This window comes from Triturus cristatus, chromosome 7, assembly GCF_964204655.1.
Source record: "Triturus cristatus chromosome 7, aTriCri1.1, whole genome shotgun sequence".
In the NCBI taxonomy this organism is placed as follows: domain Eukaryota; kingdom Metazoa; phylum Chordata; class Amphibia; order Caudata; family Salamandridae; genus Triturus; species Triturus cristatus.
The window spans coordinates 397,445,164-397,471,877 of record NC_140590.1 but is presented as its reverse complement, the minus strand read 5'-3'; the positions used below and the strand labels follow the sequence as shown (position 1 = coordinate 397,471,877).

The 26,714-nt window shown below is 45.3% G+C and overlaps 1 protein-coding gene across 1 annotated transcript in view; it reads right to left on the bottom strand.

Annotated features, from left to right (window-relative positions):
- LOC146809778 (extracellular calcium-sensing receptor-like) overlaps window positions 1–3,180 on the bottom strand; it is a 91,364-nt gene extending 88,184 nt beyond the window's left edge. Inside the window, exon 1 of the mRNA XM_085614891.1 lies at window positions 2,329–3,180. Within this exon, the coding sequence (XP_085471017.1) occupies window positions 2,329–3,180 (852 nt within the window). The remainder of the gene's footprint in view (window positions 1–2,328) is intronic.
- Between the last annotated feature and the right edge of the window lie 23,534 nt (window positions 3,181–26,714).

Sequence of the window (26,714 nt, the reverse complement as noted above, 5' to 3'; positions counted from 1 at the left end):
CTCTTTTACGGGGTACCAGACAGGGATGTCCTTTATCTTCTTTGCTCTTTATTTTATCCCTAGAACCCTTTTTGCACACACTATGAAATTCCTCATCATTTCATGGCTTTCGACATAAAGATACTGGCATTAAGTTCTCTGTGTACGCTGACGATGTGATTCTTTATGTTTCAGAACCGGAATTATCAATGCCAGCTTTTACTAATCTTTTATCTTCCTATTCTAAGTTATCTGGATATAAAATTAACTTTTCAAAATCTGTGGTACTCCCCCTTTTTTTATTTTTTTTATTTCCTTATTGGGTTTTTCCATGGATTTCAACAGTTGCCAATAATGAACATACGTATATATAGATCGCACAATGAATCATGCATCAAGCAATACATGACATTTCAACATATTAGACAGTACTTTGGTGAGGTGCATGTGCGTTATCTAGTATATCAGCATTTATACACATTAGACAGTACTTTTGCGAAATGTATGTGCGTTATCAAGTATTTCAGCATGTTAACTCTTGGGGAATTAACTGAGGTACTCCCCCTCAATAAGTATTGTCGGAAGGATATGTTTGATGGCACAGGGTGTAACTGGTCTCCACACTTTTTCAAGTGTTTTGGAATTAAATTTCTGCTTCCATGACAAAGATAATTCAGATAAATTTAGATGATGTCCATCATAAGATTCTTCAAATGAAGGAGACAAGGTTTACTTTATATTTGTCTTGGTGAGGAAGGTTGGCCACTATAAATATAATGTTTTTACCTGTCATCAACTTTTACTTGTCCATGTTGCCTATTAAATTTCCTTTAACATTTTTTAAGTTATTAAATAAATCGCTTGCTGCATTTTTTTAGAATGGGAAAATATCGGGCATTTCTTTAGCATCTCTCTGTAAACCCAAAGAATTGGGTGGCATAAGTTTTTCAGACTTTCAGCAATACCATAATGCTTTTGTTCTAAAACTAGTTCTACCATATATTAGGGACACTGATTTTCCACCTAATAATATTTGGAGCAGATTGGAGGATTCACTTTGTCACCTTTTCCTTTCCATTCTTTACCATATTTTCCAAAACCTCCTTGAGCCTTTTCCGCTCCATCTATTAAATTATAGTATCATCCCGTATCTGTACACAGCCCAGTACAAGAATTCCTGGAATCCTCTACTTGGCATAATAAACCTCTGAAAATTTCAAATCGTACTATTTTTTGGAAGCAATGGGTTTTTAAAGGCATAAGTCAAGTCAAACAATTACTGTGTGATATGACTCCTCTTCCTTTTTTGGACATTCAAACCACATTTGATCTTCCCTCTGCTTATGCCATCAAATAAGAGTCTATCAGAGGCGCTCTTTTACAGGCTATTTCCATACTCAATCAATCACAATCCCATATACGTTCTTCACCTTATAACCCAATTTCACTTTCGTCATCACATAAAGTATCATATATATATATAAATATTTAAATTACACTACCCCTTCCCGTCCCAAGTCTAAACTGAATTAATGTGTGAGTCTTATCCTCAGCATTTCTTCTCTTTAAGGGTTTGTGGTTCAATTTGGAGGAAGATGCACAAAGACCTCTTCCAATGCCAGCACGACACAAGCCCTTTATTATTTTTATAATAGGTTGTATATTGCTCCACTTTCTTTGCAGGAATATAACCCAAATCTATCATATGTGTGTTGATCTTGTAAAACCCTCCCTGGCATATATCTACATATGTTTTTCCACTGTCTGCCGGCCACTGCTTTTTGCTGCAGGTCTGTAGAACTATTTCCACTATTTGTTCCATTAACTTCCCTTTTGATACCCATTGTATTTTCTGGGAAGTTCCTCACGCTCTTGGCCAGTACGCTCTCAATTAGGTACATTTCTGGACCTGTCACTTGCCATTGCTGTTCAAGTTATTACATCCAACTGGAAGAATTCCAAGAATAATAATGTTACTAGTTGGTGGACCGACTGCATCACAATTGGCATCTCACAACTCAGCCAAGTACTGTGATGCCACAACAACTGCACATTAAGATGGGGATTTACTTCGATCCTTAAGTAACTTAAAGTTACTCAAACTTTGTTGAACTCAAGAGCTTACATGTTTTGACTATTGTCTTCTTTATTGCCCAAAATATCTTTCCAGGTTGATGTAGCTAACATTAATTGAACTGTTTAAATATATTTCTCCATATAATCAATGTGCAGCGTTTTTGGTCAAAACAGTCACAAATCCAACACAGAAAAATGCAAATAAATACAATTGCATGCCATGAGTAGAATCAAGACACTATGCATTCCCTTATCAAAACTAAATAGTGTTACCTGCCATGGTTGAAAGTCTCGCACATCTGCACATGTTCGGTTCACAAAGGGTCCGTCTCCTGGTTGGCAGAGTTTCAGGTTGTGGAGCGCATGAGCCACACTGAACACTGCATTATAGGCATTGTAGCTAGTGCTTAAGTCACTCATATCCAGGAAAGGTAGGTCAAGGGCCTGAAGAGCCTCACTTCCTGTGCACAATGTGGGTACCTCATTTACTATGCCACTTACTGTGTGATTTTGGACTTGGATGGGCCATTTGCATTTAAACGTGTTTTCCCAAAAGGTCGTCAAGAAGATGTCTTCTGGAGTCCTGGAAGGATGGAGACTCTCCAAAAACTCCTTGAACCCAGGCATGTAGCCTCTTCGGACAGAGAAGCCCAGGGTCCCTTCACAGATATTAAGCGACTCAGCAGTGGATAGTGTGGACAATGTTGACCAGCCATCACTGGCTACCCAGATCTTTCCTGTTATCTTTCTGCTGGCGACCCTCTGCATAACTTGGTACACACTATTGCCTGTTGAGAAAACCACAATGACCTTGGCTGTCGATCTTCCCAACACCTCTATCACGTTCTCAGCTATTTTTCCAGAAAACGCCCTGGGAATGGCAAGCAGGAATGCCACACACACACCAGCTTTTTCCAGTTCCTCCTTTAGCAGTTGGCTCCCTTGTTGCCCATAGTCATTGTCTTCAGCCAGAATGCCAATCCAGGTCCAATTAAAGTAGATCACCAACTTTGCAAGGCCGTAGGCCTGGAAGTTGTCACTGGCGGTGGTCCTCAGGAACGAGGGAAACTGTGTCTTGTCACTAAGATCCTGAACAGATGAGGCATAACTGATCTGTAAACACATGTTAATCAATATTATGTTCTGATTTACCTGCGGAGTTTTTAGATTTATGAACTCAAGATGACGATATAAAACGAAAGCAGCTGTCACATTAGGTCCACTGAGGGGTTAAAAGGTGTTAGTCTGTTACATACATAACATTTAGATGCAGAGGCGAACCCCACAATAACATTCTATAATATCTTTATGAGCCAAATGTTCTTATATCAACAATGTACACTTTCTGTGGGTATCTGTACTCTATAAGAGGGTCTGGTGCACAATAAACTTTGCATTCTCAAGGCCAGTGCAAAATGTCAATTTATATGTATTGTGAACTATTGAGAATTACTTGGGGAAAGCGGGAATACTCCGTCGTGTCAGTAGAAGTGAAATGGAAGAGCAGTCAGTTGTGCCGAAGACCTCAGTGCATGCACCCCCTCAGGTTGCGTTCACAATGTTCCACATTTCGTGGAATTGTGCGGGCAGACATGATTTGAACACTGGCATGGAGAGGTCTGCTGTTCATTGGAGGCCTCTATGCCAGCCTGTGTTACATTTAGCAAGATGTTTCAATCTGATTTCTTCCACATTATTATTACTGAGGCAGGAGGATTGTGACTTTGAAACAAGCACTGGCAAAGCCAACAGGCTGTGCTAACATTTGTTAGCTGTGCTGTACAACATCTTGGCTGCTATGCAGCATAGGTAAAAAAGAAGGTGCCATGATGTGGTCACGGTGTCATTTTGTAGGCTCGCGCAGTCATTCAAAACTCATGCACATGCCTACAAAATGTACAGATCGGCGATGGATTGAAGCATAAAAGAACTCTTTTAAAACGTAATGTGAAAGTCCTTTTGAAAAAAAATAAATGGGGCGTGAGATTGGGTTGAGGAGGAGGCGAGGTGGAAGCTACAGGACTGGTGGGTGCAGAAGCAAAACGCAGGGCGGGCGGGGAAATAACAAGAGGGAGACGAAACAGGTGAAAGAGAAAGGGGGCAGAAGCACACATGTGAGAAAGAGAACATGGGCATAGAGAGTGAGTGAGGGGGAGAAATGCCAGGAGCAAGACAGCTGGAAAACAAATGCACTCCCCTTGATTGCTTAAACAAACAGAAGAAAGTAGTTTCCTAAAAGTGAGCACCGGAAGCTTAGAAGGCAGCCTGTAAAATAGGTGTTAAGTATGCTGTGCTCAATGGGAGGGACAAACATAAGATTGAACAAAATAGCTATCAAATAAGAAGCAGCCAAATAAGAGTGACAGAAAGGCCAATCAATGATAAGCAGTCAGAGGACTCTAAGCCCCAGTATGTTCATGATAAGCTTACAGTACCTTTCAGAACTAGACAGTGTTCCCTGTCTGGTAGGTTCAACCTTAAAAGACGAATTAATGTTCAAGAGATTTGAGCATCTCTCACGCTCCAAACGGAAGTCAGGCAGCAGTGCATTGCAACAACCGCACTGCGGTTAGCCTCTTTTCTGTATCAGGCCCAGTTGAGTAAAGTAAGACTCCGGCTTAGCTCTACAAGGTTTGCTTTAACACCCACGGAAGCTTGAACTTAGTTCAGTCCATCAGAGCTTGAATGTAAAAGAACAGGTTATTGTAGTCCCACTCAACACATAATTGATGTGGTGTCCATGCTCTTTGGGTTACTTACAGTACCTTACCAAGAGTTCAGGGATGCAGTGATGATTCAAATCCAATTTTGTACTTTATAATGTCACACACAAACACTGCACTAAAAGAAAGACACTTTATGTCTAAACATGTTTTATTTCAATAGTCTCATCTTGTTGCCTAGCACATGTAAAATAATCACACCAAATATTATTAAAACAGCACTAACACATGTTGGTAACAGTGAAAATAATGTGAACATTACTACCTTGGTGGAAACATCATTTGGCAATCCTAACTCCCTAAAGCCTACTTCTATGCTCTATACTATGAGAGCATGGAGTATCTTGCATCTAGAGTTTCTAAGGTCAAATCAGTGCACTGCGTACCTGGGCACACCAAGAAGTGTTCACTCAAAGGGAAAACAAATTGCCAGGTAGGTTCAGCTCCTCTCGGTTCTGCTCCTCTCCTGTCCAACGTGGCTCTGTGTCAACTCTCCATGTAGGACAGGATGTTGTGGCAGTACGGCAGACTGGCAGTCTCTGTCAGGATCTTCTGGCAGTATCTTGCGTGATAATCTGAGGTGAAGGACCTCTCTCCCTAAGTGGCCACTTGATGATACTTTTATACTTTTCATCACTGACATAACTTGTATGCATCAATATGCTAGTCTTAGATGCATTAGTATAAACAAACAGGGTAAATATACATCAACTCAGACTACATTGTTTATGTTATTGCTGTTAGCTGACCTCTAAGAATAGATAATAAGACGTTTGTCCCACTGATGTTGCATTGGATGTCTTATTAATGTTACTGTTTGGATGACCTGACACCTTCACAGTTCTTGGATTGGTAAGGACAGATGGCATTTATGTCAAAGGTAGACAGCCTGCTCAAAATGGAGTCAGAATTTAGAATCTTTACATCATTTGGTTCATGTATGTCTGAATCTGGCGTAGTTGGGGTGTATATATGCCTAAGAAGTTTTATTTGATTTTATTCAAAAATCTGTACTCTCAGATAAGAAAAATATAAAACTCTATATCTAAAACACTGCCATAAAATTCAGAAAAAAATAGAAAGTAGTGACAAATGCCTTCCTCAGCATTGTCTCTGGTGTGAGTTCAAGGGTTGAAGAACCACTTCCATGTTTAGGAAAGCCACTGGCGCTGCTTCAGATGAAGATCCACAATAATTTTAGTTGGACAGTTCATGTAACAGAAGATAGGTTGAACTGGCATAGTGCCCATTTTACTAAAAGACAACATCTAGTTTTACTGAGTTCAAAAAGCCAAGCATGTCCCAGTTAGGGAGCTAGAGTTTCTTGCACTTTTGCTCAGCTGGATAGGTGTACTCCATGTTGTTGGTTTCTTTGGTGGATCAGGAGAAAGACGACAATACCACAACAGATGGGTGGTGGGAAATCCTCTAAAACAAACTAGAGAATAAGGAATGATGGTATCAGTCCGAACACATCTTTAAATCCAGTCACCGAAACCAGATTCAATGTGTTTAAAAAAGCGTACAATGCCAGTTGTTGTAGATGCATTAAAGATTGTATCAGAGATATCAGCAAAGTGAGTTAGGTATTGTGTCTGTAACAGGCTCTGAATCTCTGAGGCCATTCTATCTGTGTCTATATGACATATAACTATATGTCTCTGTCACAGAAGTCAAATAGACTTCTTTTTGTAATAACACTGCAACTAATTTACTAAGTTAGTCAAAACGCATGACACTCATATCAATACTGAATCAAGGGACACCTTTGATTACATGTTAAGGCAGTGGGTACAGGGTTCTTCCACAACACTGCATTGTTTTAAAAAGCGTAATCACATAAAGTACGCCAGGTTCCAAACCGCAACAACTGATGCTGGGTAACTTTAAATAAGAACTATTACTCAACAGTTTATGGTGTGTGGGAATGGAGGAAATGATAGTAGCAGATAGGACACAATTCAATACAGGCATCAAAACAGCACACATTTCATGCAATTGAATTGAATCACACAGTAGTATACATGTAAGAAAAGGGAAATTTTAATTAATGGATCAGATGTGAATTGTGCATTTCTTCATACCAGCTTAAGGAGGTGAAATTCAATTATTAATTATAATACGAGAGCTTCCAGGAAAAATGCATTTCAGGCCTACAAAATTCAGCTAACATGAGAGAAATGGACCATGAACTTTGCGAAGTTATATAGAAATTGAGTCATATACAGTAATAATTTCACCTACATGTAAAATGACACAATTCATAAGCACATTCAATGGTGAAAAGATTGTCTGTTGCGCAACACAAGCATTTCAGTTAATATTTTATGCTAGTTACATTAATTTTTCCACATTATTTCTTCAGGTATTCTACATTTTGGCTTAAACACATCACGTTCATGTTATCATGCTACAAGATTCTAACACAACAAAAAATTCTATGCAGATGCAGGCTACACATGTGAATATAATGCACCCCTACAATAAAAATTGATTTTTGTGCTACATCAGTCCCCCCTCTGATGACGTGTCATCACAACATCACAATTCCCTGTAGAATAGACTGATCTAAACAGATGTCTTAGCTAGTCTCTCTTATATGAACTCCTCCAAGTGCTTAAGATTCTCACAGTGACTGTCCTGCAGTCTCTTCATTCTTCTATCTCTCTCTCTGGTGGGATTCTAAAATCGTCTAGACTTATGCCACAAGTATGCCCTCACTATGCCCAACAAAACAATGACCCAAACCACAACAAACACTATTGGTTTCAAGATGTATCCAAGAATTGCTCTTCCAAGATTCGCAAACTAACTTTCAACCCTTAGAAAACCTTTCCTAACCTTGTCCCAAATACCTTCAGTTGCCAGATCATGTATTTAATGTTGTATATCAGTGATGTTACTTATATACTTCCTAAGGTCCGTACTATTGTCCAGTATGTGGGTGCAACACTGTTGAACCTTAAACATTTTACAGACTCCAGCCTCCTTTGCTAGTAACACATCTGAAGCAAGACAGTTTTGCGTCACCATAGTTCTTATCGAAACCATCTCTCCATCAACAAGCAGCAACAGCTAAGCTGTATTAACTGACAACTTATCTACTATAGTTGACAACCTCCTAATCTTGACATCATTCAAAACCACTCCCAAACTAGGCATCATCGTTCCTAATATATCTCCCACTATTTCCCCTGCACTTGTTCCTCTTTTCTCTCTATGTCATGACTTCCCATCCACATTCTTCAAATCTTCTACGTGGTATATCTTTGGAAACACAAAAGCCACATAACAGGTACTATACCATTTGTTCGGAAGTCGAACATATACATTTCTCCCACATACAAAGTAAAAACTTGACACCACTTAAAAACCCTCTTGCAAGAATTTCTACGAAGAAGCATCAATCAGAAATGCGTGATCGCATGCACTCTGTCCTACAAAAATGGTGTCAAAACGTTTCTGTACTTGTTGAATGCAAAGCTTGCCTCGTTGTTCCCAGTCTAGAGCTATTGGACCATAACTTCCCTTAGCCGTGTGAGCTAATTCTTCCTTGCTCCGTTGAAAAACGTCCTCCCTACTATCAAGTTTAACCGTTTGTCCCTTATGTCTATCTTCTACTTGGTCTACAAACTTTTTCTCTATCTCTGTTAGTGTAAAAGTTAAGTTGTGTCTATGTGCACAATTCGAAATGCTGCAATCTCCTGAGGCGGTTGCTGGTTTCTGAAGGTTGGAAATTCGAGATCTTACAAGATCAAACTCCGTAAGCCACTCAATCTCGGTGGATATGGCACAGTCAATGACGAAACACCATTAGCCTCGATTCCAGGAACTCTCAAATCGATATCAATTATCAGTATCAACATCCCGAACCTCACTCTCCCTGGCATTTGTAGCAAGGTAAGCCCACTCCATAAAGGCATATTTCTGGCACGGCACTTTGCCCTCCTTAATGTCCTCACGCCCCCCTTAGCTTTTTCTGGCTCACTTTTGATTGGATTCTGATGATTCTGTTATTGGAGCAAGATCCTTCTCAGTTGCAAGTCTCAGGTTTTGCCTTCTCTGTCTCACTGGCCATGATTCCTTTGCAATCAATTTCTTTCTTGGCAGCACATGGCCACTTTCCACACCAGTCTCTTCGGCTGAGTCAAACTCTATACCACGTGCAACGTTACCATCTCCCTCTGGGTCTATACCTGGACCTTGAGTAGCTTGACCCCCCACAGCTTGGCTTGTCCTCACCGGTGATCTTGTGACCACGGCTGGGGTCACTTCTGGGAGAGGAGCTGTTTCTTCTGAGTGTCCTGAGACTCTACAGGTGTGCGAGGCATGTATCTAGTTCGGGAGACCTTCACACTTCACAGCAGTGTTTGTCACTCAGATCACCTGGTACGGACCACGCCACCGTTAATCAAGACAGTTCTTCCAGACATGCTTTCGAACCAGGACCAAATCTCCCAAGCCTAGGTCATGGCAGATGTCTTTCGAGGTCGGTGCAGTCACAGCTCCAACCTGGTGACTCACAGAACGAACCACATCAGCCAATCCTTTGCAGTAATCAAGGACCAAATCATTGGCGATGTTAATTAATATTGTGGATGGCACTGTAGGTAAGCGCATCGCTCTTCCCATGATGATCTCGAGTGGAGATAACCCAGTCCTCCTGTCTGGAATTCTATGCAAACTCAACAAGACCAAAGGCAATGCATCAGGCCATTTCAAAGATGTTGAAGCACACACCTTTGCTATTCTCATCTTTAAAGTTCCATTAATTTCCCCCACAATTCCTGATGCTTGTGGCCTGTAACTACAATGCAGTCTCCGATCAACATTTAAGGCAGTAAACAGCAGCTTCATGATCTCATTATGGAAGTGAGTTCCTCTATCTGACTCCAATGCAGTTGGAAACCCGAAGTGTGGGATAAGCTCTCCCAGCAATAACTTTGCTACTGTGAGGCTATCACACCTTCTACTTGGATAAGCTTCCACCAACAGTGAAAAGATGCACACAACAACCAGAATGCCGCTCAATCCATTGCACACAGGCAATTCAAAAAAGTCCAACTGTATTCGGTTCAAAGGAACTCCCGACCTCCCAATGTGACTCAAAGCAACCACTTTTTTCTTTCCATTCCATTTTAATTTGTCGGCACTTTGACACACTGATGACACACTGCGTCAGCAATCACACATATGTGAGCTGCTCCATGAATCTGTCTCACCATAATACTCATCAAACAATCAGGTAACACTGCTCTACCATCAGTTGAAACACAAATGTCATTTTCCCTCTTTTCACATCCTACTCTGAGCCAACCAGCTTGTTCCTGGTCTGATGCTTCCCCTTATAGGTACTTGACCTCAGCCGATGTTTCTGCAATAGCTAGCATCATGCTGAGTTCAGTCCTCTCTATGCTCTAGCCAGAGTATTCCCCATTAAATATGCATGCATGTGTGGCACAAAAGCGGGCAACTTTGTCTGTTTATCAGTTACCCACTGTTACAAAATCCTACCCCCTCCCATGTGCAGCACATTTCACAACTGTCTTTTGGCAGTTGTCTCACATATTCCCCGTTTCTTATAGGAGATCCTGATGATGTTAGGAAACCTCTCTGTGACCATAGCTGTCCAAAGTAATGAACTACATCAAAATCGTACTGGCTATCAGTATAGATGGTGACTCTGGATTTGTCAGAGACAAGGCATGCACGGGTCAAAGCAATGATTTCGTCCACTTGTGCGGAGTATGCTCCCTGCAGACAAACAGCTTCCACAGCTCCAGAAATGGTGCAGATAGTGAATGCTGCTCTCAAATAACCTTAATTGTCTCTTAAGCATGAACCATCAACAAAAAGGACTTGGTTAGGAGCAGACAATGGTTCATGGACAATGTCGGGTCTCGGTTTGGTAAAAAGTTCAGTAGCATCCAGACAATCATGGTCCTCACAATCTTCCCCATCAACATTTGGAACAGGCATCAAGGTAGAAGGGTTCAACACAGAACATGCGCTTCAATGTAACATTCTCTGCTGCCAGCAAGATTTGTTTGTACCTTGTCAACCTGTTATTTGTCAAATGCTGTGTTTTCGTTCCTGTCATCAGAAGCTCAACTTAGTGTGGAACATATACAATAAGAGGATGAACCATTACGATGCTTACAAACCTGTTGCAGCAACGGATTTGAGACATCTGGGCAGCGCTGAAGCTACAGGATCTAATGCAGCTGAGAAATAGGCCACTGGTCTACGGACACCCCCATGTGTCTGGATGAGTGCAGAAAGAGCACACCCCTACAGCTCACAACAGAATAGCGAAAAAGCTTTGTTGTAATCAGGCATTCCTAAAGCTGGAGCATGACAAAGGCACTCTCTCGGCTCCAAGAAGGCGACCAAGCAATCGTTATCCCAGGGTACCGGATCACTCACATCCTTGTGAGTCAGCTTCTGTAAGGGCTTCGCCTTCAAGGAGAAATTTGGGATACATTGCCGGCAGTAGCCAACCATTCCCAAAAACATCCTGACTTCCTTTTGTGTGGTAGGTGTATTCATTTTCAAGATCGCCTCTATTCGCTCTGGTGACACCTTTCTCTTGCCTTTCTCAATGCGATGACCCAAGTACTGAACTTCAGTTAGGCAGTTCTAAAGCTTGTTCGGTGATGCCTTCTGTCCAGTTTCAGCTAAGTGATTCAGTAGGGCAATGGTATCGTCCTTGCAAGCCTCATGTGTCTCCAATGCATTTAGGAGATCATCTATGTACTGGACTAGTACTGAGGCCATCAAGCTTTCAAAGTTCTTTTTCAAGACTTGATTAAAGATTGATGCACTTTCAGTACACCCTGGAGGGATATGACACCATGTTAAGACACGATTCTCATAAACAGAAAGCAAAACAAAATTGGCTTTCCTCATGCAATGGGATGGAGAAAAATGCTTGGCACAAATCAATTACAGTAAATCAAACAGCTTAGCAAGGGATCTGAAACAGGAGCACATTTATCTTCCTAAGATCCTGAACTATGCAATATTTTCCACTTAGCTTCTGCAATCCCATGATCGGTGAATTGCCCGATTTTGTTTGCAAAGATGTCAATCAGTAGTTTTCTTTAGTGTGGCAATGTCTATTCCTCTCTATCAAGACACCCTTACCTCTTCCCTGCCCAGCTGTTCTCAGAATGTTCTGAACCCCTCCTTGAGCATTCCACTGATTTCAACCCATTGTTTCTCCATTTGTTTGTGTCAGATCTGCTCTCTGCACATTCCTCATTTGGACCAGCATCAACTTGTCCTTTATCCTCCTATGCTTGGAATCCACCTCATAACTGCAATACCTGGCATGCCGTAGAATTTCATCCACTGACATATTTTGCAAGCAGATCAAATGCTGCTGAATCAAGAGGCTACTCTCTGGTCTCAGTAACAAATTTGGAAATAAATTGGTCCATGTGTTTGGGGTCGGATGTGTCTAACCCACTGTATTGCTTGTTGGCCTGCAAAAGCTGTTTGTAAGAGGCATTTACTGATTCTTTTGGTTCCTGGGTTGTTCGGTCTATTTTAACCCCAATCGGTGTCTTGTTGGGCTATATTGGACTGCAACCATGTAATCAATCGTTTGTACTTTTTCATAACCAAGGGTGAAGGACTGTGAGTTACAAGATCCCTCTTTGGCTCAGCAGCAGGCCAATCAATAGCAATTTTGCATGCAGACCATAAGTCCCTAGGAACCACAATTTCAAACAACGTATTCAGATCGATCCACATCACCTTCGACAAAACGATCCACTTGATTGTACCATTCGGCAGGCTTCTCCCTTAATCTAGGAAAATAATTTGTGAATGCTGCTAAATCGCCTCTACTCCACGGAACATGCGCATACCCTCGAATAGGCACCTCTAGCTATGGATAAGCCTCAACTCCTGATGTTCCCCATCCTGGAGGTGGTGTTTCTGCCGTCACCTTCCCAATGCTCTTCTTCTTCGACCACCTTTCCTCCCATTTGTCAAGCATACTCCAAGCGCGTATTGCTATGATCAGCTCTCGAATGTGTGTTTTCAGGCCTGTTACTCTCTTCTCTTCCAGTTCCCGGTCACTGTAGTTCAACCTATGGTTTCCCTGCAGCATCTTCATTCTAGACAGATGTACATCATATTTCTGAGCCAATCCCAGCAATTTCTTATGTGCTTGTGTTGCCTTGCGGGTGACATCCTTTGCTACGAACAATAACTCATCTGGCTCATAGGTCTTTATCCTCTCCACAGCCAAATTCCCTCTGATGATTTCATCCACCTCAGCCTTTAACCTCACCACATCCAACAGCTTTGCCTTTACCGCAGCCTTGCTCGTGCCCTGACTCGACGTGTTCTTCTGTCCTTCCCTATTGTTAGTATCGTCTCTCAGCCAATTCTCTAAATCTGTAGTATCTAGAACATGTTGGTTTCCATATGTTCCCTGACTTGCACTTGCTTCTGGTGTCACACCCATTGGTCCCCTCACTGGGGCTTCCCATATCCTCAAATCTGTGTTCGAGTTTGCTAAGTGTACAGATCACATGGTATTAGAACCAATAAGTATTCTCGAAGGATTTGCAGTCACTGCCAAAGGGGTACTAGATTCCACAGGCATTAAGTCTGGACCATTTCCGTTTGAGATCCTACTTCCCACTAAACTGATTCTCTCCTCCAACCTTGACTGTTGCTCTCTAGGGCTTGCCACTGAGTTCAGGCAGGCTGTACACAGAGACAACAGGTCCGATGGTGACTGGTACTTTAAGGGCTTCCGGTAACCAAGAAGCAGATTTGACTCCACTTGATTCTGCACCTCCTAAAACAGATATTCCTGTCCCTCCTATTCCAGTTGAGATCCTTTCCACTGTCCCTGCACTAGAGCCTGTCTGGGATGTTGACACTCTTTTCATATTCTCTGCATTCACCAATCCTCACCTACTCTCTTCTGAATGTGGGTTGTAAGGTGGAGGATGCCCGGATAACAACCTATCCAACAAGCTGTCGTCTGTATCACTCCCATCATTTCCATTTTCTCCTCCATTCCTATCCTGAGAATTTCCATCTCTCACCAGCATCGGATACACTCTCTCTCCTTCAATGTTTGTCTACCATTCATCTCTCAGTTATGTGCCCCATCGTGCATCCTGATATGCCTTCATTGCCTTCTTCGTCTTCCCTTGAAATATCTCCCTGTTCTTTGAATATGCTGTTCACATCCTAGGGTCTAATGCCTCAAACTCCGTTGGTCTAGGCAAGGCTGCAGCACATACATCACTCCTCTCAACTGATATAACACCTCCAGTTGAAATGAACCATAGCATGGAAATGCCAAATCCCCTTCCTTTTTAGGTCGAGCGTGAGCCAGTGCGCAAGCGCTGCTCTACGAAGAGCTGTGGTTGTTCAGTACGGAGAGAAGCTTCACCCACTTCCCAGCCCTTATTTTTCATTGGCTTGTGTGTTTGTCCTCTGTAAATGCGGTCTTCTGATTCATTATGAGGCTTGTTAGTCTCTCCTTAGTACAACCATGTTGTCATTAGTATCCTCCCATGGCTACTGGCCCCTTTACTTGGTTGTTACATGGGGTGTGCACTATTTTCTTTATTTAGTTTCTCCATTAGGCGAAAAACATTATTTGCTTACATTTAGCGGCCACGCCCGCTTTCACTATTGAAACAGCCTGGATTCTCGTTGTCGTGCCTTCTCCCCCCTCCCTCCCGTTGTCTGTCCCTTCTTTTCACCTCTCCTCTTGTCCGTGCCTTCTCATCTCCTCCACCGTCCCCCTGCCTGCCCTCTCGTTGTCCATGCCTTTTCCCCCCCGGCCCTCCCTCCCTCCATACCGATGTCCATGCCTTCTCCCCCGCCCTCCCTCCCATTGTCTGTGATGCCAAGTTGCCAACCATTTGCAATGCAATAGGTCTCGCGTAAATTGGAGACCTATTGCATTGCAAATGCTTGTTTATCTAGAAGAGACTGTGCCAGGAATGCATGCAGTGAGTTCGGTGCGATTGGCAAGACATTATTTTTTTTTTATGTGTTGACGCCACCTGGAGGTCTCCAAAAACTCCTTGTGCTCTAAGGCTGCGCGGATTTCTAGAGGGGACTCTTTGTGGTGCTGGCAGCCGACCCATGGCATCTTTTTGGTTCGTTGTCGCTCTTCCTGTCGCATAAACGTTTTTGTCACATAAAACGGTAATACTTAATGTACAGAACTCACAGGTGAAAAAAAATGGTATCCCGGTTTGTGTGCATTTTGAAGTTTTTTTTTTATTCCCCAGACCACTTTCAAAGTAACTTATACAGGTGTCTAAAGTAATAAGGCTGAAAGTAGAATTTTTTTTACCGACTGGGAGCCATTACCTAAGTCAAGTGCTTCAAGTAAAAAAGAGAGACTCAAAGAATGACGTTAAAATGATTTAGTATGCTGTAGCTTTACCTCATGCCTCTGCTGTTAGTAACCACTGTAAATATCTTGTTGTCGCAGTACCCAATTCAATGGTACTCATTTTACAGACCTCATGAGGATGCGTGCTGAGTTGGGCTTGTTGGAATTCCTGTCAGATAACAGCAGTTGTCTGTGGTGAGTTTTTAAAGCCCTGGCCCATCCTGCTTCTTAAGGTTTCCCATAAATGTATGTTACATGTTCACATCTTCAGTGGAGGGAGATTTAATTCATCATCTCAAAGTGCGGACTTCTTTTTCACGGAGGTTCCCCACAGTGCGACCAGCCTACACCGGCAGGTTGCGTTCCTTAAGAGCCACACCTTCTTTTAGGTCATGGCCTACTTAAATTACCGGCCTGATAGACGTGTAGCTTGGTGAGCTATACCTTCTGAAGATATGGTGGGACAAAAGAAACCACTTGTAATGCATTTGAAAGACGGGCCCTAAAGTCTTTACATGTGATGGTGAGCACACACTTCCTATGCTTAGGGTTTTGGTTCTGTGGTGAGAGGCAGTCCCTTTCTATGATGCAGCGTGGCTGCTGAGGAGCCCATGGAATCATTCACTCTGAAGGTTTTAAGCAACGCCACAGGGTGGATCGATGACGATTGGGTCTACAGACCAAAAGGAGGCGGACAGTGCCCTCTCTGTGTCAACTGCCACATTCCAGATTATGTGATATATTTGGGAGAGAGAGGGTAAATGTAGATGATGAAGGGGTGGGTGGCAGGAGGCCGTGTATCTTGTTTTCATTTTGGTCAGGTGAGGGGAGGCCGTATTCTATATGGCTAACTCATTACCCCTCTACTTTGCTATGGAATGCAGGTAGATATAATTTGGGGGCGGGTAGTGGGGCATACATAAGATAATATTCTCTCCAGTTGTCTATTTGATGTCACTGAGAGCCAATTGGTGAAAAACATGCCCATTATTCACGGTTACCTAACTATAATTCTACATGTCTTCCACAGAATGCAATTCTCCTGATGTTGTGTCATAGAGTATAATCTAGAGCCTATATCTACGTACTGTAGATTCAAGATTCCATGGCTTGGCATTCCAATGAATGTTCCAAAAAGTGGAATTGAGACACTAGTTTTGAGTGAGTTAGAAGGCATGTCATAGGATTTACCAAAAAAAGCATTTGTCAACTTGACAAACAAATGCTTTTTTGGGTAAAAGCGCTCCATACCGCACTTTCACTTTAATAGCAGCCACGGACCTTTCTTTAAACACGGCTTGTGGCCTCTATTAATGTGGAAGCACGGCATGGGGCGCTTGTAAACCAAAAATATTTGCAGTGCAATAGGTCTCGCATTTGCGAGAATTTAAGTTATTGTCATTTACAATGCCAATAGCTTAAACTCTCGTAAATGCGAGACCTATTTCATTGCAAATGCTTGTTAGTGATCTTATGCCAATTTTGAAGCCAAATTATAGTATGGAGTCCTACTTTCATTGCCATATAATGTGCTGCAGAGCGTGGCCAAGCAGGCTACAATGGCGGTTGTGGTTTGCTGAGGCTCCGCGATCGGACCTGCAAATTACCCGTTTCCAGGCGCTGCTCGCAGCAGCAAAACCGGCTCTGGACACCGGAACCAGCCCTGTGTCCATTGGTGCGCTTACCTGGTGGCCACGAAGGAGACGGACAGCGGCGGCAGTGCGGGTGTCGGACCGTGGCTCCCGGCCGCAAGATGGCGGATGTTCATCCTGAGCGGGGGGACTAGACGGCCTGGGTGAATTCCTCGGAACCAGCACCGACCTCCACCCACAGCAGACCACCCACGAGGGAGGCGCACATGCCGGAACGCAGTCTTGGGGAGATAGAGACCGCCTTGATCCTCGAACGCGCGCTCGCTGCCAGATCCAGGACGACGCGAGGGGAGCAGCCAGCCATCTTGGGTCAGACGCGGACCTTCTCCGGCAGCCGGGGATAGGAGCGGACACCACGCCGGAGTGCCAGCCGAGGACGGCACCCCCCTTTCTGGGGGCCTGAGATCCGAGAGGCAACTTGCCGCCCTCAAATCGGCGGTGAGTCCCAGATGAGCCCCTCTCAGTAGCCGATGCGCCTGACCCCAAGATGGCGCCCGGCATCCGGCAAGACCGATGGGGCACGACATCGGGGACCCGGTAGGTGCATACTGGCAACAACGAGGTGAGCTGCGCCCCATATCTCCACGCAAGCAAAAGCCCCCACAGCTGATCGGCTTGCCGAACAGAGTGCACAGGAATCGACGGCTGCCTGACCTTGATATGGCGGCATAATCCCCGGCACCGCAATAGACAGTGCATTCTTACAAAAGGGGGGCACGTAGCAACGACCCCGCAACCGCCCCTGATCCTTGGACAATACGCGGGGAGAACTGAGGCCATTCTAGAGGTGCCCGACGCCGGCGGTGACGAGTACTTCGACGGAGGGGTCCCCCTCTCACTGGACAGCTGCACCCAGATCTTTGGTGGGCGTGGGCCCGCGTATTGTCGGTCCCAGCAGGGAGCCCCGTATCGGCAGACCACATACCCCGCTCTACACGCCAGCGCTCTCATTGTGCGCCATCGCCCTAGCTGCCACCAGGGGGAAATCGAGGGTGATCCAACACACGTCGGTGCCCGAGACAGCTCCGGAGAACATGCCAAAGACCCGGACGTGGGCAAACACTGAAACGCCACAGGCCGATCCTACAATCTTGGACAAACTGGATCAAGTCCAGGCGGCCATCGAGCTCTCCAGGGTCTCCATGGAGGAGAGGCTCGGGACCCTGGCAACAGATATCAGCCTCATCCGCAATGACCACCGCAAACTAGCGGACAGAGTGAAAGATGGGGAAAAGACAGTGGCCGACCTACAACCCATAATCAAGACGCACCGGAAGACGCTACAAGAGGTCGTACATCACCTAACCATTAAGGAGGAACGCACGGATGACTTAGTAGGACATTTGAGACGCTGTAACATTCGCGTGTTGGGTTTACCAGAAGGAATTGAGGGCTCGAACCCCCTGAACTACATGGAGGCATGGGTGAAATCCTTCACCCCGGAGACGGATCGGTCGGCATTCTTCTCTATGGAACGCGCCCACAGGGTCCCGGCCCGCAAGCCACCGCCAGGAGCTGCTACGAGGCCGATGCTAGCGAAGTACCTACACTTTCGGGACAGGGACGCGGTGCTGCGAGCGGCAAGAGTGGCAGGCCCCCTGCAGGTTGAAAATAAGCGGATCATGGTATTCCCGGATTATGCTCGAGCAGTGCAGCAACGACGGTCTTCATTCTTGGACGTGAAACTTCGACTCCGAGAGAACAATATTCAGTACTCCCTGCTCTTTCCAGCTCGCCTCAAGGTCATCCATAACGGCTCCACTGTCTTTTTTACAACCGCTGAGGAAGCACAGGATTGGGCGGATCATCAAGCCCACAGCAATCCAGAGCCGAAACCACACGGGATCCTAGTCCTAAAATGTCACGACCCAGGAGACGCACCCAGAAGCATCCGCGGGGCGGTGCAAGCAGTATGACCAGAATACGCACCCAAGACTCTCCAGACCTGGAACAAATCGTGAAAGAGCGAAGGGAGGCCCTGCAGGCAGTGATTGATCTTCATGCGTACGACACGACATGAGCAGCGCCCACTGATCCTAAAAAGGCCTGACGCGCGACCAGCCTCGCACATCCACACCGCCACCCCCACTACATATTGTTGCACCCTCCTCACTAGGGAGAGTAGGTTTGGACGCATCGTTCCTGACGATGGGTCCCTGGTATTGGGACTGTTTCCCGACGCCAGTTATACAGTTAGTTCTCCCCGTTCAGCGATGTCCCAGTCCCATTCATGAAATGACATACACCTGGGTGCCTGAAACACATAGACGACCAGTGTCGTGGGTTGCGTGTACCCTCACTCGATCAGGAAGGTCTCGATTAGTATATCCCACCAGACACAGATTCCTGTGGTCACACGCTGATACTGAACCATGGCAATAACTGCACTACACACTGATATCAGCATCCTCACCCTCAACGTCAGAGGGCTCCACACTCCGAGCAAATGGTATGCAGCGTACTCATATGCAAGGCGCCACAATGTTCGGATAGCTTTCTTACAGGAGACACATCTCATCGCGACGGAGGTGGGAAAGCTACAGGCTAAATGGCGTGGTACCATTTGCGCCACGACCTACTCCGCGTTCGCACGCGGGGCATTGATCTGGGTTCGGCCGGGAACCCCTTTTCAGGAACTCCGGAGGGTAGTGGATAAAGACGGCAGATACACGCTGCTAGAGGGACTCCTCGATGGACAAGCAGTACTCCTGGGCAGCATATATGCCCCCAATGTAGAACAAGACAAATTTTGGGATCACCTCACTGGGATCCTGGCCCCTTTTGCCACTATCCCCTGGATTTTAGGTGGAGACTATAATTGCACGCTAGGCTTGGCCCTAGACCGCTCCCACCCCCCACCAGTGCCTTCTACAGCCCCTAGACAAACCGAAAGATTTCGGGCCTGGATCACACAATGGGCGCTCATTGACGCGTGGCGAATGCGACACCCACAGACCCGGCTGTACTCATTCCATTCCATCCCACATAACCTGCGTGTCCGCCTACATGGGCAGGGTCATTTCAGATCATGATGCCCATATCCTACGACTCAACTGGAGGCCCCCACACCCCCAGTCCCCACCTGGCGGCTACCACGGGATTGTCTCTCAGACCAAGTCTTTAGACACGAACAGGAGCGTAGCATCCAAGACTATTTTGCACACAATGCAGGCACGGCTTCCTCCACATTAGTAGAGTGGGACACATTCAAACTAGTGGTCCGAGGAGAATGCAATAAACAAATTACAGGGGTCAAACGTACGCTGGAACAAGCACTCACCAAGGCTGAGCAACAACTTGCCGCAATCCCTAAACGGGACGCCACATCCGCGGAGGGGACGCAGCGATTAGCCAAAGCAAAAACAGACTATCAAGCCGCCTGCGCAGATCTCCGCCGATACAACTTTAGATCGTACGGAACCCGGATGCATAAAGAAAGGGATAAAACAGGCACATTATTGGCGTGGCTGGCCAAACAAGACGCCGACATAAAGCCCATCACAGAAATACTGGACTCCCAGGGCAAACTGGTGCGTTCCCAGGCCGAGATTCTTGTAGCATTTCACTGCTATTATGCGGAGGTCTACAACAACTCGGCCTCAACTACACAGGCCATAGTTGATCGTTTTCTCGATCCCTTGACAATACCTAAAATCAAAGGGACAGATAGGACGGCCCTAGATACGACGATAACATCGACGGACGTTACCCGCGCCCTACACGCCCTAGCCCGCAACAAGGCGCCGGTATTAGATGGGCTCCCACTAGAATATTACACAACTTTCTCCCCACAATTGATCCCTCGATTAGTAGAGATGTTCGCGACCACGTTAGAAAAGGGAGAGCTGCCGAGATCTCTGAGAGAATCCATAATTGTTACCTTTTTAAAGCCACACCGAGACCCGAGGCAAATGGCCTCCTACCGCCCTATCACGCTCCACTCCGCTGACTGTAAACTCCTCGGGAAGATATTAGCGGACAGCTACGCACAAATCATACGTCCCCTGGTCCATCCGGACCAATGTGGATTCATCCCCGGTAGACGCACATCCCAGAACATACGCCGAATAGTTCACGTCCAGGACCAGGTGAGAGGGATATATCCCCGTTCTGCCTGTCTCATCCTCGACCTCGAGAAGGCATTTGATACCCTCACTTGGCAGTACCCTTTCACAGTTCTACAGCGAGCGGACCTTGGTCCCACCCTCATCGCTTACACACAACTTTTATACACCAAACTCACTTCACGTGTCCGCTTGGGACGATATATCTCGGCAGAGTTCGCGGTCTGGAGGGGCACGAGGCAGGGCTGTCCGCTGTCACCCTTACTCTTTGCCCTAGCAGTCGAGCCCCTAGCTATACGATTGCGACAAGAAGGAATACACTGGGGCATTCCCATAGCGGACACCATACATAGTGTCTCCATGTATACCAACGACCTATTAATATACGTGCGAGACATCACAGAAGATTTAACTCCTCTTTGGGTGACACTAACAGAATTTGCAGCAGACTCTGGGTTAAGGGTGAATTGGGATAAATCCACGGTATGCCCACTACATCCGAGCCTGCCCCCTCAGGACATTAGACTGGGCAGCCAGCGGGTAGCTTGGACCGCGGAAGCACCCCGGTACCTCGGAATCCATCTTTATCATTCCCCAACTAATATCTTTGAGAGTAATCATCATAGGGCATTGGCGGGTGTCAGAGCCGCAATCGGATTCTGGAAGAGCCTCCCACTGGCCCCGATCGGCCGGGTGGCTTTAGCCAAAATTATAATGGTTCCGCGATTATTATACTACTTCACCAACTTACCAGTGATTCTACCTAGAACCTTCTTTCGTGACCTAGACTCGCTTCTCAGTACGTTAATCTGGGGTTCTACCAGACATAGAATAGCACTGAAGAAACTACAATTACCCACCACACAAGGTGGACTAGGCGCTCCCTCCTTTGAATCCTACTTCTTAGCGGCACAACTGCAATGGCTCTCCTACTGGACGGCAGATAGGTACACAGTTGAAAAGCATACCATAACGGATCGGGTGCCCATTTCGGAGCTCCGTCGCCTGTTGCTACCTGGCACCAAACCAAAACGTACATATCCCCTACAGGTAGCAGTGGCACGCAAGTGCATGCAAAGAATACATCGCATGTCATCAAAGACACCACTGTATTCCCCTCTATTCTCATTAATCGGGTGGCCCAAGCGCGAACACTATTACACAACCAATATGCTCACCATATGGACGACCTGCGGTATCACCGAGATGGAGTCCCTTTTCGAGGACAGACAGCTGAGACCACTCCAAAGCCTTATGGATGACTACGGTCTCCCCCAGGCCAGTTCCTGCTTCACCGCCAACTTCTTGAAAGCTACCGACCGTACCATGACCTCTCGTTAGGGGAACCTAGTACACATCCAGTCATCCACACGATTTTACATATGGGAATGGGGCGGCACCTAACCACATGGCTCTATAAAGCCATACGAGAGCTTACTAATAAACCATTAGTGACCCTACGAACCACCTGGGAGGATGAAATTGGACGCCCACATCATGAGAAGGAATGGGAGAGGGCCCTGGAATACCCCAAGAAGGTATCTAGAAATGCACGTTTTAAAAATATACAATTTTACATACTCCATAGAGCGTATCTGACACCAGCACGCCTCCAGCGAGTCTACCCAGACACGCAGTTTCTTTGCCCCAGATGCCAATCACAGGACGCAGATTTCCACCACATGTTTTGGAGTTGCCCCACAATCCGATCATTTTGGCAGCACATTCATGCCACTCTAGGGGACCTCACCGGGCTCACATAGATGAATACATGGGAAGCCAGCGCACTAGGTATATTCCGAAAACAAAAACAATACAGGATGCAGACCCGATTTATTTCACTAACCGTGTTGCTGGCCAAACGTAGTGTCGCCATGCACTGGCGTTCCCCCACTGGTCCCCCACTCACGGCTTGGGTGGGAGCTACACACAAATGGGCGGCAGCGGAGGAGGAAACGTTGCGGGAGGAGGAGGTGAGAGGGTTATGCAAGCATCCCATTTCAATGGAATGGGCCCTACTACTACATCGCTTTAAGCAATTGACTCCCGGTGAGGACCCAAGCGGTGACATCCATACACCAACGATCCCGCAATCACAGATTTAGACCCTGACTGACCAGGCTAGTCCCTCCCCGTTGGCACGATCAAACCATCGGCAGCTCTATCGCACACAACGCCACTCTCGGCGATCGAACTTGAGAGTCAGACCGACCGCAATCCACCGACACGTCACACCCACATACCTATTCTGGCGTCCGACAGGGAGGCCCGGGCGTAAAATTCCATGACCATCCCCCAGTTCTTCTTGTGTTATATCCCAGTTCACACGACATAACCACAACAAGAGACTATAGGGTTCACAAATTATCTGTTGATCAACCCTTCTTTCTACGACTAGTGATGTACAGTGACATGAGCTATAATATGCAATTCAATGGATTATAATCTGTATCTGTTGTTCATCACGATAACCTATAAATGTCAATAAAAATATGTTACAAAAAAACAATAATGTGCTGGAGTATCCTCGGGCGGTGCTTTTTTACCCACTCAAGTAACAACTCTCCGAACAAATCCTGCAACTCCCTAAAACATTGCATTATTAGATCAAAACTTACCCTCAATAGACAAGATTTTTCTCAATCACAACTACCTGATGACTACCAACCAATCCCACTGTGCCGCAACACCAACCAACCTGTCGCAGCGCGGCTCACTTTGATGTCACCTACACTCCTCGCAGCGGTTCACCCTTCCTCATAATTTCTCCATCCCCGTTCACTCACACAATCACAACTCTGTAATTGTCTGCCTTTTACAAGATTGATAGAATTCAATCATCCAAGAACATTCATGTACGGCGACCCTCGACCTGCGCTGGTCACCCGAATCTGTATAGTCCAACCCTGTACACAAGGTTTGCCACACGATTCCCACATGTCCCATTCAGACAAAGTTCCCTAACATAGGTGGAACTGCAGATGAAGTCTCACAAAAACTCCTCAAATCTGCGGTCAGACAATCACAATAACTCGATGTCTTCTACACCATTTAATAAATCCGGGGATTTTAGGCCACTTTGGGACCTGAAACTCAAATCTCAATCCTTTGACCACGTCCGGCCCAAAACGACATTCACACGACTCTCACACAAACTCCGCCAGACATCGCACAATCACATCACTCCCACAATCTACCACACAACGCATCCTTATTGATACTTACTCCTCCGCTTGCCGCTGTTCTTGCCACACCGTCAAACTCCGTAGGTCTCCGCCAAAGTCTGTCGCTCTCTGTTCTCGATCATTGGGCTTTATTTCGAGGCTCTAGGGTTCTAGGAATTTTTTCTCCAGATTTTGTGGATTATCCCCCGCTATATGTGGGAACCATCCTACTTTGCTACCAACTGAAGGAGCCGGGTTTCTACATTCTAGATCTGCTCTAGAACCTCAAGTCAATGGTACTTTTTCTCAGCATGAAAGTGTGGGGGGAGAGAGAATTCATTGGTGGGTCAATCATTTCAATTTCAATTAACTATGACTCTTAAGAATCACAGTCTACCAAATGAGGTTAGTTGATTTGTTACAAAGCCAAAAATAACAGAACGTACAGGCACCTCAAGATGAGGGTGTAGAAATACATTGGGACTAATACAGATCCAAATCTACGGATCAGGGTACAAAAGATTAGGGAGCAAATGTCCAAGTACCCCTGCATCGAAGGTTGGTGGGAATAAAGCATTATCTGTGCCTACACGAGCACTAACATGACATCCCTAAATCACATTTTATGGGGCAGGATCAGTTAAGGTGTCAGCGTGTGAAGTCTTCTTTTGAAGTCTCCCTACATCAGTTGGGTCAAGCAGCATGAAGCTACAGAGCTCATTCTAAAATGGTCAAACTCTTAGCGGGTTTTCTGCAGAAACAGCATGTAAGATGAGATGGTCCCAACTTCCCCTTATCCACCTATTGTGCCCAACGTTTTCAAAGCAACAATGGTGGATCGGGGGGAAGAGGAGAAGGGTATATGAGCGAAAGAACAGGTCCAACATTGTCTTCCTAATCAAATGGTGGTTCAGGTAGGCAGGAGTGCTCCTAAAGAAGACAGCAGGGTCGGGGTAAGATATGTGCAAAACAGGTCTCAGTGAGCTCATATAGTGACACTAATCTATAGAGAGAGACATATATTATTGGTTTGTTCTCTACTCCAAGCCAAATGTGATAAAAGACCAAGATAAAGTAGTTACACCCACATGATTAGTGTAAAAGAAATCTGAAAAAAAGGAAAGAAATAACTGAAGAGAAATGCTAACTGGCTGCTAGTATAGGCCTGTACTATGCCTTGAGTATACCTTACTTCAGGAATTTTTAACCAACACAACTTCTTTGTTTTTTTCAAGAACTCAGTGAATTAACTGGATTAGGCAGATATCCAGAAGCGCAGGAAATAGCTCAGGTAAGTATATAGAAATAACTATATTGTCAAGCACTAAACATATGTAAGGACATTACCAAATTAAGAGACCTTATATCTTTTACAGGATTACCAGATACAACATGCCGCAAGGAAGAAAACCACCAACCCACAACCAACAAGGAGTACAGGAAAGCAAGGAAGTAACCTGTACTGCAGTTGCCGAGGAGAACCGGGGCCCTGGAGAATCTCTGTAAACCTACCTCTGCACCGCAACCACAGGGAAACAGGAAGGAAGCCTGGGGAAGTGGAGACCATCAAAGAAGCAGGGATCTGGCCACTGAACAAATCCTGAATGGGAGGGGCCCGGAAGATCGAAGTCACACCAAGGAGGATGCCGATGCCTGGAACAACGAAGTCGCACCAAGTAGGACACCGCCATATGAAGCAGGTGAGTGACCCGGAAGTGGAGCAGGAACTTTGGAAACCCACAAAGCGTTCTAGTGTAGAGTCACCGGATATTTATACTCTCCTGCTGCGGCTCATAGTGAACCGTGACAGGCCTGACAAAGATGCTCTCTCTCTCAAGGCAGAGAAGAAGTGCCAGGGGCAGCACAGGTGGCTTCCCAGGATCCTTCACAGTTCACGCCATCTGGTCAGGCCACATCCTTCTAGGTACTTTTCCATTGGGCAGTGATTTTCCCGAGTGGTAGTTAGATGACCTTGATTTCCAGGTTGTCAACCCTCAATGTATCCCCTTCTCTCCTTGCGTAACTCCTAAATCAAAGACATTATTCTAACTAACAAGCATGATTCTTCCACCTGCAACAGAAACATGAGAAAGAACAGAATCCAACGTGCACATGAAATTCAATAATTAATTCTAACGCGATGACTTCCAGGAAAAATGCATTTCAGGCCAACTAAATTCAGCTAACATAAGAGAAATAGAGGATGCCCTGTGGTGTCTGCTTCCAGCCTGCTGCTCAGCCAGTGATGTGTGCGGAATGTTAGTATTAGTATCAGTGATGATGTCATAGAGTGTTGGATGCGTGGGTGAGAGAGTCAGTTGAGTGTAGGGCTGAGCACCAAAGAGGCTGCTCAAGTTGGGGTTTGTTACTTCATCAACTAATAAACTACTTGAAAATATCACTTGTAGCAGACCTTCTTCAATAACTTCATGCCCTTTGCCAAGTTATATAGAAATTGACACATACACAGTAATAATTTTACCAACATATAAAATGACATGATTAATAAGCACATTCAAAAGTGAAAAGATTGTCTGTTGTTCAACACAAGCTTTTCAGTTAATATTTTCTGCTTGTTACATTCATTTTTCCACGTTATTTCTTCACGTATTCTGCATTTTGGCCTAAACACATCACGTTCATGTTATCATGTTACAAGATTCCAACACTTC